At 49.0% G+C, this 13,212-nt stretch overlaps 1 protein-coding gene across 1 annotated transcript; it reads right to left on the bottom strand.

Moving 5' to 3' along the window:
* Positions 1-1,788: 1,788 nt before the first annotated feature.
* LOC124705418 (gibberellin 20 oxidase 2-like) lies at positions 1,789-5,452 on the bottom strand. The gene is made up of 3 exons (XM_047237144.1): positions 4,839-5,452; positions 4,381-4,705; positions 1,789-2,350 (listed from the first exon to the last, which is right to left on the bottom strand). The coding sequence occupies exons 1-3, from the start codon at positions 5,414-5,416 to the stop codon at positions 2,063-2,065; spliced, it is 1,191 nt and encodes a 396-aa protein (XP_047093100.1). The 5' UTR covers positions 5,417-5,452; the 3' UTR covers positions 1,789-2,062.
* Between the last annotated feature and the right edge of the window lie 7,760 nt (positions 5,453-13,212).

A 13,212-nucleotide genomic window follows, 5' to 3' on the forward strand; every position in this document is an offset into this window, starting at 1 on the left:
TTTGAACTAAGACTTGAAGATCATGAGACCACATCAGCCAGAGCCCACCAGATCGTCTCCGAGAGGGGACAACAATACTTGTCTGCCATGTTAAATCTAGTTACGAGATCGGAAGACTTTACCTTACAGGATTTTATTTCGGCGACAAAGAAAATTTGCGCTTTTGTGGAGTAAATCATCCTGGTAAGGTAGCACATTTTCTCGCTCTGAAGGCTCTTCCCCATTCCATGACAATTCCATCCAATGGCCTTCATGGTCGCAACTCTCAGCTTGATTGCCTGCTAATTGCCGTAAGGCAGGGAAGCTGCAACCCCCAGTCAAACAGATGAAACAGCTTCGAAATGAGGAAATATTATGAGTTGGGGCTGCAGGAGTTAGTAGTGGACAGAATCGATAGACTAAATCAAAGAGGGGCAGCAGATTTGATGGGAAGAAGAATCTAGAGAGGAAAGCAGAGGGGCGTCCACGAACTCCTTAAGGAATAGGGGCTGATTTGGGGATTTTTGCACTGTAAGAAGAACAGAGATAAATAGGGTATTAAACGGTGAGGATGGGGCAAAATCTTTGGGGGAAGAGCATGGAGGGGATAAAGCATGAGAGATCTGATCTAGAGAGGAGAGAAGGAGATGGAAAGAATCAGGGGAAGAAGATCGTTATAACGCCATTCTCCGGCAAGTCGCCAGACGCCATACGGCACCGCTCTCAGTAGGTATCGATTGCGAACTCCAACCTGATCATTTGAACTTTTGGAGCCATCAACTAAGTCTGATGCTCAGGGAACTGGATGGAGCAACATAATTTTAATACCATTCATGCTTCTCAGTTCATCCCGAAATATTTTTGCCCTCGTACAACTAAATAATGCATGGTGGATCGTTTCTTCATGCTTACCGCATGCTTCACAGCATGCAATCGGCTCTATATGTCTGGACTTTAAAACTTGTCTTGCTGGTACAAAAAATTTCATTACTCTCCACCAGAAACAGCGCACTTTTGGAGGAACCGGTAGCCTCCAAAGCTTCTTCCATACATAATTTTGTGATTCATCAGACCCTGAAGGTTGGGCTGCATGCTGGATTGTTGACAGCATTCGATAGGTAGAATGTACCAAAAATAACCTGCTTTTCTCCTGGGTCCATGCCCATTCATCCTCTGCGAAATGACCAAAAGGAATCTGGTGGATATCACGTTTGTTTGTGTCGATAAAATTCTCCTCTAGCTTTTTCTCAGACCAACACAATTGCTCGTTATCGATCAGTTCATCCACCATTGTAGCTTTAGCTCCAGGCTTTTTACACAATGGTCGACCATTAAAGTTGCACACTGCATACGACGCAATTGCACCCTCTAAAGTTGTGCAATTATTTCATATTTATTGATAACTCGGAAATATAACATTGGACAATGGGATGGGGGCTGCAGGGGTAATTAGTTGCTTTGCGTCCAGCTCTTTTTAAATTACCGGCTGTGGAAATTATCATCGGTCGATCTTTTAATTATGTTAGAAACTGTTGACCCAATGTTGAGATTGCAAAATTCACATTCTTTTGAACTATAAAAAATTGTGTGCTTTGCACAATATGAAGAATTTACTACATCACCATGGATTTTTTTTTGATATATATGTACGCAGAAATGTGTCCGAGACTTTGTTAATTCTCTCAATCAGCAGCCATAGGCACTCCTTAAAACGAATCATGCCAATGCAATTTTTGGCTTGTAGATTACACATGGGCCAGTGATCCAAAAGCTTAGAAATACAAGACTTGAACTGAAGAATAGTGCAGAGAACCTATGAATAGACATCATGGTTTATAATACATAAGATCCATTTTGTAGCAGCACTTGTCTCTTCATATCGTACAGGCACATGTACTTCTTACATCTACACGCTTAGCGACTGACTATACGCACGCAGCAAGGAATATACAGCTGCTCCATGACAGTCGACAGGATAGTTAGTTGTGCTACAATATACAGCTCACATGCTCCCCCAATACACAGCGTAAGAAAATATACAAGACCATAATAAATAAAGAAGGACTAGACGGCCTCTCGGGCCTTAGCCGGGCGACATCGGCGGGGCGGAGCAGCTTGGCGGGCCGAGCCAGAGCGCGAAGGCTTCGAGCGTGCGGTTGTCGGCGCGGTAGTGGCGCTGCGTGAACCGCATGAGGTCGGCCCACGTGAAGTCCGGGTACAGCCGGGGCGCCGGCGCCGGAGAGGACGGCGGCGGCGGGCGCACCAGGCGGTCGTGGCGTGGGCAGAGGAAGTAGGCCAGCGAGCGGCGCTCCTGCTCCCGGTGCACCACCGCACGGTGGAGGCAGCTCTTGTACCGCCCGTTCGACAGCGCCTGCATGATTACAACAGCGTGAGCTGAGCTAATTTGTCTGTGAGAATCGTGGGTGCATCACTAGATAGAAAGGCGTGAGCTTTGTGTGCAAGACTGAGGAACCGTGGGAGAGTGGACGAGGCGTACGGTGCTGTGTCGGAACGAAGGAGCATCACGACGTACGTGCAGAGCCGGGTCGACTCACCGATGCCTTGCAGACAGGCGCAGGCGCACGGCAAGCGAAAGCTACATCCGTCGTGCATGGCATGCCATGGCATTGGCGCCAAAACTAGGAAACCGACGGCGTCACGTGCAGGGGCCGTACCGGGGAGGGGGAGGGCCCCGCCGGCCACCACCGCCTGCCGGCGTACGACAGCCAAGATAGGCAAGCGTCCAAAACGGCTAAAACAGAAAGGAACCACATACCCTTATGCTGGCACTCCGTCTTGGTGGCTCAAAACTTCGAAACAGACAACTGACTCGATCACTATGGTACATGTGTGCGTAGACAAGTCAAGGCGTGCGTGCATAACCCACTGGAGGCTGAGTAAGCCAAATACAGTATGTGGGTCCTACGTGCACATGAAGTCCATACAAATTTTCATAGAACGAGGACAACTTTGTGTCCTTTGGTTAAAAAAAAAAAAAACAAAATTTCAGCTCCAACATTGGCTTAATAGAGCTTGCACTTTTTTCTCTAGGACACAAGTCTATCATTCATTATACCACTACCTCTGTTTCTAAATATAGAAGATTTTTTTTCTCAAGGGGTCAAACATAACTATTCAGTGCCATTTTTTGAAAAGCAAACTCGAATAGTGAGACACACTAAAACTTGAAGACAAATTCATTTTGTGTTCCGAATTGCTACTTCTTCTCTTTCGGTATTATAAAATTGTAGTGCAAATATTTAGTGAGAGACGATAAAACAGGGAAAACTCTAATATGATAAAAAACAAAAGAAGAATAAGAAGAAGCCAAAAAAGCAAAAATGAACACAACATCCGCGACTATGCACATAGTAGAACCATGTTGAGATCCCAATTTTGTCATCTTCAGGAAAATGGGAAGTACCCAATGCCTCAGATCTATTCTATTCAGCAGATATTTGTGCCTGATGTCCTTGTTGAGGTTAAGTAATCTGCCGGGCATAGGGTTCTCGAAGCAATTCTTTCTTAGGTTTCTATACGAATAGTTTTCTTATCCTATTAATCGTGGCTATCATCGTTGTCATGGATCGTCTTGACAAGTGTAGTAGAAAAGCTCCTTTAAGATGTACGAGTAGCTTATCATCGTCATTTGTGTACCAAAATATTCAAAAAAAGGTGTGGGGGGGGGGGGACCATGAACTCTGCAAAGACGGGTGGACGAACCATTTGTTAGGACATTTTTTTTGGAATAGGGGCACGACTAAACTTTGTTGAGCATCCAATAGAAAGAGAGGAATTAGGGCCCGCAAGAAAAAGTAGGAAAGTAGATGCTTTTTATGGCTCGAGGAAATCATATGTGTAAGTTTCAAAAGGCTCTTAGAAAAATCATTGAGATATGTTATGTGAAGTTTTATATTTAAATATATTCATATAACCAATATAAAAATAAAAAATACATGTATATTATGTAATAAGTTCCAAAATTTGTAACTAAACCAAAAGGATAGGATCTCAAACACTAAATTGATGGGCCAGATGAGGGGATCCGCAGTTGGTGCGACCTGATGATGATTCACACCCATGTTAATTATGTATAACATGGTTAGCTTCTCGTATAAGCTGATGTTATAACTATACTCCCTTTGATGTATAGTAATTGTCGAGATCTAGTTCAAATTTGATTAAGTTAAACTAAAGTCCTGACACTTGTCACGTATCGGAGGGAGTAGTAAAGATGGCACTAAGCAGCTAAATGCGATCGTTCGTTCCCGTGGACATCATACATGCTAAATGCATATCATGACATGTCGACACGTACGAGGGGCACGGCACGAGACGCGACGCGACACCGTGGTGTACCGAGATCGGGAAGATCTAGTGCACATGCGACCATACACGTACCATGAATGTGTCGCCGATGTTGACGAGGAGCTCTCCGGGCTTGGGCCGCACGGAGCGCCAGGTGCCGTCGAGAAACACCTGGAGCCCGTCCACGGCGCCGTCCTGCAGCAGGATGGTGAGCGCCGTCGGGTCGCAGTGCGGCCCCGTCCCCATCGTCCTGTCCGGCTCCGGGCACCGCGGGTAGTAGTTGCACCTCATGATGGAGCTGCCGTCGGCGAAGAAGTCCCTGTAGTAGCTTCTCCCCAGCCCCAGGCTCACCCCGAGCACCTCCATTATCGCCAGCGACGCCTTCTCCATCGCCTTGCAGTACTCCTGGTACACCTCCCTGCAGCATACACACACACCCACCCGACATTACTCATCCATATGTTACTTACAAGTGTGTTCCGTAGAATATGAAATCGAAATGCAGAGCTCTGGTTGAGTCTTTACTGTTTAGTCATGCATGTTTTACTAACCCTAGGTCTTTGAAGTCGTCGCCTAGGGTGGAGGTGAAGTAGTCCACGACGACGCGGCTGTCGCCGTCGTCGTGGTCGTAGCCGAAGGAGAGAGTTTCCTTCCAGGGAAGCTTGGAGGCGAAGCGGTCGGCGTGGGCGGAGGCGTAGCCCGTGACGGTGCCGGGGGCGCGGCGTGCGCGCTGCTTGGTGGCGAGCGGGAGGTCGAAGAAGCCCCGGGCGCCGTCAAGTGCGGCGCGGGCTAGGGCCGGGTCCACGCCGTGCCCGGTCACCTGGAAGAAGCCGTGGCTCGCGCACGCGGCGGCCACCTGCGCCGCGGCATGGCGCATCCCGGCGGCGGAGCGCAGCGCCGCGCCAACGTCGACCACCGGCACGTCCAGCTCCGTCGTCGTCGACGACGACGGGTGTGTGTCTGCGTGGGGCCAGACGAAGGGAGCCGGGATCTCTTTCTTCAGGCGCCAGAGGTCAAGGACGTTGGTAACATTCTTGCTCTCTATCCCGTTCGGGTCGGCGTGGATACAACCCAGGGCAATTTCCATGGCCGGAGACGACATTGTTGCAGAGTTTGAGAGGTCGACCATGGTAAACACAGAAAAAACTAGCTAGCTATTCGTATATGGAAGTGGCGGGTTGGCGGTTGAATGGAGCTCTGCGGCTATTTATAACCAAACGAGCCGAGGGCCCGTTTGAAACACAACAAATGAATAACTTAAAATTCGCAAAAGTGCAGGTCTGATCTCTACTAATAAGTTATGGATCGGTGGAGTTGGTAGATCAAAAAAACCAGTTAATTTTTCGTCCGTCAAATAAACCGTCCGTTTTGGTCCACCGTGTTTGGTTTCGTACGTGAAGTTTGGTTTATGGTACGTTGCGTTGCTGATTACGAGCCGGTTGCCCCAGGAGTCCCTTGATCGCACGAGTACAATCCGGATAAGAGTATGAGACCAGCCTAGCTAGCTACGATCGTCCTGCAAGCATCATGTTTCTATATAAACTGGCCTAGCCAATCTATAAATTATGTCTGAAACACAAGCGGCAGCCGGGTCGAGCCCGCCAGCGGCAAAAGGCGATGCCGACGGGTTGCTGCACGAGGATGGGGAAGGGATTAGTTCAATCACCCCGGCTGGCGTGACCGTGTGAGGCTCAAACATTGCCGGAGTTTGCCAACAAAAGGAGCGATGCGTGTGCTCGAGCAGCTTCCGCGCCGAGACGGATGCCGGCCGTTGGCCTCTTTGTAGCGCCACCGTTCCAGCCGTTCCCGGTTACAGCTGACCACCGACCATCTCCGCCTCGTTGAGTTGCATGTTTGCGTAGAAGGAATCGAGCCGGGAGTCCGGGACGCTTCCAGTGATGGGCACTTCGCCTACCCAATCTCTTGCCGAGCGCCGGCGTGATTGACTCCGTCGTGGATACCCGGATGGTCGCTGGGGCATTAGAATCAGCGACTCTAGCAACGATTGTGCGATAGGAGTAGGACAGAAAAAGAAGACGATTGGTTAAAAGGACGGAGAAGACAATTAACCGGACAAATTTTCGCCCGTCAAAAAAATCAGGACTCCTAGTGCCTTCCGATCTGCAACTGGGCCTCCCAATGCCTTCCGATGTTTTTTTGGCCTTGGTGTAGTGTCGTTCTACGGGTTCACAGATCACAGGGTTGTAGTACATAAACTAGCCGCACCACCGAAGTTTTGCCTTTCTCCTGTAGTGGCTGGCTGGCTGCGATCTCCCCTCTATATCTATGGCCGATGAACTGGCTGCGCGCTCTCCTTGGTGAGGCAACTGGCGCGGCCTGGCCCTCCACGGCTACGATGTCATCATGCAGTCGGTGCAGTCTCCTAGCGGCGGATGCGTCGGCGGCGAACCTATCGATGTGTCCCATCTAACCTTCCCCTCTTGGCTACCGCCATCCGTGGCCCTCTCCATCCCGTCGGGCGACCTCCATAGAGATGACGATGAGATGGATTGTGAGCATCGGTGACCGCCGACAAGGACGGCGGGAGGAGCAGGGCAGGTAGGCGATGGGCCGTCTCAACATGGCGGGGGCGAGAAATTAGGTTGCTTCAGTCATGGTCACCACTACTGCCTCCACCTGCGGCCGTCTCCAGCCTGTTGGACGACCTCCTCCCGACCTCCACAGAGACGGCGTCGGGAGGGAGTATCAGCATCGATGCCTACCGATGAGGATTGTGGGGAGGAGCAGGGGAGGGTAGGAGGTGGTGAAGTCCCATCGCAGTGGAGGCGCACAATCAGGCCGACGATCTTGGGTTTCCACGGCTGCTCTACCTTCCTAGGACGAAGGCGATCTGTTCATCGGGCTTGGCTTGGAGCTGCGTATCAACACTTCAGTTTTGGTTTATCCACTCCGTTCAACTGACCACTCTCAAGACTCAACCGTATAGTGTCAAACCAGTTGCAAATGATTTACTCAACTTAGGTAATTAATGATTGCACATGGTTTGGTTTTGTTTACAATTGCAGGTGAGGAAAACGTGGAGAAATACAAATCGGAACATAGTTTGCTCGCACCAAAATCGTGAATTGTGCTCTGAATTTGGATTTATACATAACATAATCTTTTACTGTTGTTGGGTATCTGGTCTGCTTAGGTTAGTACATGTTGGCCTGGCTGAATGATTTATGTGCGGCATTGTAAAGAGTATGGAGTAACAATTCTGTAGTATATACTGCCAAATTCTATTGCAATTTATCTGGCCTATTAGGATGTGAATGGTTAAATATCTTCAGCTCAATGGTTAGTATGGGTGTCACCTTGTTATGTTATATCTTCTGAATGAAAAAGTTATGAGTTAGATTGATTTGAAGAATTGCACAACGCTAGAATAGTCATGTTTGACTGTATATTAAGGAGTTTATAAAATGACTTAGATATAACTAACAATTACAGATTACAAAAACAAAAAAACATGTCAGCGTCTCAAGCGGCTAGGTAAAATGCGAAGTATATTGCCGATGTGTTATTTTTTTAATTTTTTCAAGTTAGTACTTTTTAATGTACCGCTGCAACGCGCGGGCATACAGCTAGTATAAATAACATATACTCCAGTTGCCTAGAGATAGATTAAACCATACTTCACAAAATCTAGAGAATAGATTATGTGAACATGTTTTAGGTGCACAAAAGTCGTCCACATGTCACGATCATAAAATGCTTGACCGGTCCCATGTCAAATGTTTGTTTTGTTGGAACGTTGCCCAAGCGATACTATGGATGTGTTTGGTAGGCTGGGCCGGATTCCTGCACCATTGGCGCAGCGAGATGGATGCCCCTGCACATCGCGAACGGGTCACGGGTCACTTTTGGCCCATCGTCATCGGTCCAAACAGACGTGCAGATTGTTTGGTTGCCTGGATACAATGCTACATTTCTGTTCAGCCACATCACATGTATTTGGTTGCCATTTTGGTCATCACTGGAAAAAACTTCTCCTCGCCACATTCAAATATGGTGACCTTATCATCACATAATGGCACAGAAAACAGCTGAAACACGATCATAATCACAGCACACAGTCACAAAACAGAGTACCTAATCTAGCGCAGCCTATACAGGCAAACATGACAATCACATATGCACAAAAGAAAGTATTTAACAGCCTCCTAGAGACCAGCACAACTACTGATGGCGAGGATAGACAACGATCAAGCAGCAACACCTTAACGGATCAGCATAAGGACCCTCGCGGTGCCTTTTGCAGCCGAAGATGCTGGAGCAGGATGTCTCTTTCCTAAAGATGTCGACCTTGAAGCCGTCGTCCTAAGGGGTAAAGACGATCGTGTCTTCGACACGGAGTAAAACTATGGCGGCGAACTCGCTCCAGGACTTGATGAAGCCGACACGCTGGCCCGTCCACTACAGGTGCACCTTCCACTCGCAACGCTGGCCCATGTACAAGCAAACCTTCACCGGGGGCATTGTTCTTGAGTTTGTACTTGGTGATCAGGAGCTGCTCCATGTAGGGCGGCACAGCGAGGGCAAGGAGGTCCGGGCTCTCCACCTGCACGAAGAACGCCGGCAGCCGGCTGCGGCGGTGTGCCCCGAGTCAGCGGGATGGCCGGTGTGAATCCTTGGCGCGGTGATCTAGCGGTGGCTTCCATGAACGCTACGTTGGGGTCACGCGGCTGCACCCGGACGACCATGTCCCTTGCGTCCAGTATGGTCCTTCCGAGAACATTTCCAGGAAGGGCCGGTTCTACAGATGCAATGACAATGCAAAGAGTTAACAATGACAAGATCAAGAACAAGCACTATCAAGTCAATCATGGTGCTTGAGCTTTGCAATGCCAAGCACAAGCACTGTCAAGTCCATCCTAGTGCTTCAGCTTGGCATTGCCAAGCACAAGCACTGTCATGGACAATGCTAATACCAATGCCAAGCTCAAGCACTGTCATGGACTTGACATTGTCAAGTCCATCATGGTGCTTCAGCTTGGCATGGCAAGCAAAACCATGTCAAGCACACGCATGCTACATTCACATCGATCTGAGCGGCCGGACAACTATGTGATCTACAATGTCATCTAATCGATCTAAACAAGCGGAAGAGGAGGCGATTGAGGGTACTTACGATTGGGTGGAGCGAGCGCGGGCCAGTCGGAGGAGGAAGAGGATGCGCACAGGCACCGGTAGGTCCTCGAGGAGGTTGCACTCCAAATCTGGGTGGAGGAGGAGGCGGAACCGGAGCGTAAGTCCTCGCAGTACGGCGCCGGTGCAGCAGTCGGAAAGCGGGGCACCGATGGTGTTGTCAGCTGCCGACGAGCACGAGGTCGGCTGAACCCCATCGGCGGCGCGACGCACGGCGTGACGTTCAGTGCAGCCGGACGTGGCATGCCCCATGGCATCGACGCATGCATCAGGGTCGACGCGAACCCCGACGGGGGCTCCATCTCCCTGCTGGAGTGCGGTGCACCTGCCGCCATTGCGGTCGCCCTCACCGTCTGAAACCCTAGTGGGGAGGAGGCAAAAACCCCCGTTGTCGAGGGATCCGTCGGCCGAATACCTGTGGCTTGAAGAGCGAGGACAGCGGCGCTGCGAGTTGCCACGCCGGCTGGCCTCATGCTCGAGAACGGCGACGGCCGATTCAACACCGGCACGCGACCGACATCGATCTGCGCCGCCGAGTCGCGGCCTCCGGCCTCATACTCACGGACGAGGCGCATGAGCGCCTCGTTGGACCTCGTGGCTGTCGGCCGGATGGCTGGATCCGTCGACGCTGGAGAGGAAAGGTGGCGGAGGAGGCGAGGAGGCCATGGCGGCGGCCCAATGCGACAGTGCGGTGACTGTCAGTGAGAGGAGTGAATGAGGAGAGAGAAGGAGGAAACTGGTGCCTGGAAGTGGAGAGCGAGGACCAAGACAATGCGGTGTCTCCCGCGCTTCAACACACGTGCAACCGTTGCACGAGGGCGTGCAAAATGGCACGACAACGGGACAGGCCCGCTGGAAACTGCCGATTCGGGCGTTCCTCCAGGGCCTATCCCAGGGGTGCTTTGAGAACCGGTTGGGCCATAACGCGGACCTCTTACAGGCAACCAAACGGGCCGGTTTTGGCTGGGCCGATGCGAGCCAAAGGGCTCACAGCCTACCAAACGCGCCCTATGAATTTAGTATATGAATATTTGGAGAGCAATCTTTCTGGTTTCGACAATAAGATGATTTAGAAAGCTAAGATTCCTCTGAAGATACAAATTTTTATGTGGCAAACTTTTAGAAATGTTATTCCCATGAGAGACAATATGAGACGTCATAAATGGCTTGATAATCCTATGTGCTCCTTCTGCGGGCAAATTGAGACTGTGAACCATTTATTTTTCACCTGTCCTATTGCTCGTGTTGTTTGGAGGGGGGGGGGTGTGATGGGTAAATTCTTTGGTACCAATACATGTCCAAATTCTCTCTGGGAGGCAATATTTTGGTTTTATGCTTTTTTACCTGGAGGGTCGAAAATGTATATGGTGGGGATTGCTGCTGTTTGTTTGGCGATTTGGACAACTCGTAACAGAGTTACGTTAGACAGGTATACTCTCAAATCCCCTATCGAGCTTGTGTTTACCTTGTGTTCTTTCCATCTATACTGGGCAGGTTTACAAGCAAATGACGACAAGGAGAAGGTGGTGGCAGAGACCAGAAAGCTGACGAACCTTGTTGCTGATGTTGCTAGGAGGATAAAGGTGGATGTTGTACAAGATTCGGCTATGATCAGCAATTGAGAGGAAGTTTCGTGGTTGTTGGCTGTTGGTTGGCCTCTTAGCTTTTCCTACGATAGTTTGATGAACTTTATATACAAGAGTATTGAGTGATACTTGGTGGTGGCAGGTTTTTGCCCCTTAGGGGTATTTCGAGATCGAAACATTTTCAGCGGGTTTCCTGCCACTGCTCCAGCTCGCTTTCTTGCTTTTTTTTTACCCTATTTTACTTTGTTGCTCGTTGTTTGGTCTTTGTAGCGAACTATGCATTTCCCTTATGTTTCGTAATGGAAAGGGGGTTAGCCCGCTGGAAAAAAAATGAATTGGGTGGAACAATTGTGTGCTGCGTATGACGTACAAAACAGCTATCTAGATGCCTAATCACAGATCATCCTACGAAACTAGACGGCACACATAATACTACTATTTAGGAACACCATTTGTCGGGTGCTGTTTTCATAGAAATGTCTACGATCAAAACAAGCAAGAGCCTCAAAACCACAAGACACGACTAATTTACTACCTTCATTTCTGATATATATTATTTATTGCTTGTATACCAAACTGCACTGCATACTATTAGTTGCTGGATTGGTAAATGCATACTATCGAAATGAACTCCAAAAGCTTGATGCGGCATTCCCTTCCGTAAAATTCTGGGTCCATCACTGTTTTCTATATATGCACCTCGTCTTGATCATTGAGGATTCATAGTTGGACTGTGCTAGGCACGCTGGTAGAAAAACAGGCTTCCGTCCAGCACCATAAGTCGCGAAGCTAAAGGAACCGCGACTAATGGGACCTTTAGTCGCGGTTCGGGTGGCGAACCGCGACCAAAGGCCTGGGCCCAGGGCGCACGGTGGCCAGCTGGTGCACGTGGGGGGCTTTAGTCGCGGTTGGCCAGGCCAACCGGGACTAAAGCCCTCCCCTATATATACCCATCCAGCAGCCAACACTTAGCCATTTGGAGCCATTCTCTTCACAAACTTCACAAGTGAGTGTTAGGTTTGCTTTTGGTTCCTCTTATGCACATAAGGTGTTTGATGAAATGCCCCAAGAGCATGAAACAAACATGATATGAAGTGTTGGAGCCACACTTGAGCTTTCTCATTTATTTTTCCTCCTCGATCGCGGTTAGCAACTTGAACCTTTGATGTGTCATTGATAAAATATGCATGTGTGTAGTTCATTGTTTAATTTATATTGTTTGTAGCTAGTTAGTTTAACAAATGCATGATGGTTAATTATATATTTTATATTATAATAATGCAGATGGATCGGTAATGGATGTACGGTAACCGACTCTCCGGCGAGTTCAGTACGGGTTTGAAAGATTTCCTCGTAGTGGCTAATGCGAACAAGCAGGGGGTTTTTGTTATCTGTCCATGTGTTAACTGTAAGAATCAGAAAGGTTACTCTTCCTCAAGAGATGTTCACATGCACCTGCTTCGGCACGGTTTCATGCCAAGCTATAATTGTTGGACCAAGCATGGAGAAAGAGGGGTTATAATGGAAGAAGATGAAGAAGGGGATGATTTCATCGATGAAAGCTATCTTGCTCATTTCGGTGATACTTTCATGGAGGATGCTGAAGGTGAAGGGGAAGGTGAAGAAGGAGGCACGTGATGATCCTGTTGATGATCTTGGTCGGACCATTGCGATGCACGGAGACCATTGCTGAACTGAAAAGGAGAGGGAGAATTTGGATCGCATGTTAGAGGATCACAGGAAGGCGCTGTACCCGGATGCGATGATGGTCTGAAAAAGCTGGGCTGCACACTCTGGATTTGCTGAAATGGAAGGCACAGGCAGGTGTAGCTGACTCGGCATTTGAAAACTTGCTGAAAATGTTGAAGAATATGTTTCCAAAGAATAACGAGTTGCCCGCCAGTACGTACGAAGCAAAGAAGGTTGTCTGCCCTCTAGGTTTAGCGGTTCTGAAGATACATGCATGCATCAACGACTGCATCCTCTACCGCGGTGAATACGAGAATTTGAATGAATGCCCGGTATGCACTGCATTGCGTTATAAGATCAGAGGCGATGACCCTGGTGACGATGTTGAGGGCCGAAACCCAGGAAGAGGGTTCCCGCCAAGGTGATGTGGTATGCTCCTATAATACCACGGTTGAAACGTACTGTTCGGGAACAAAGAGCATGTCAAGTTGTTGCGATG

Source organism: Lolium rigidum, chromosome 4 (assembly GCF_022539505.1).
Source record: "Lolium rigidum isolate FL_2022 chromosome 4, APGP_CSIRO_Lrig_0.1, whole genome shotgun sequence".
Lineage (NCBI taxonomy): Eukaryota > Viridiplantae > Streptophyta > Magnoliopsida > Poales > Poaceae > Lolium > Lolium rigidum.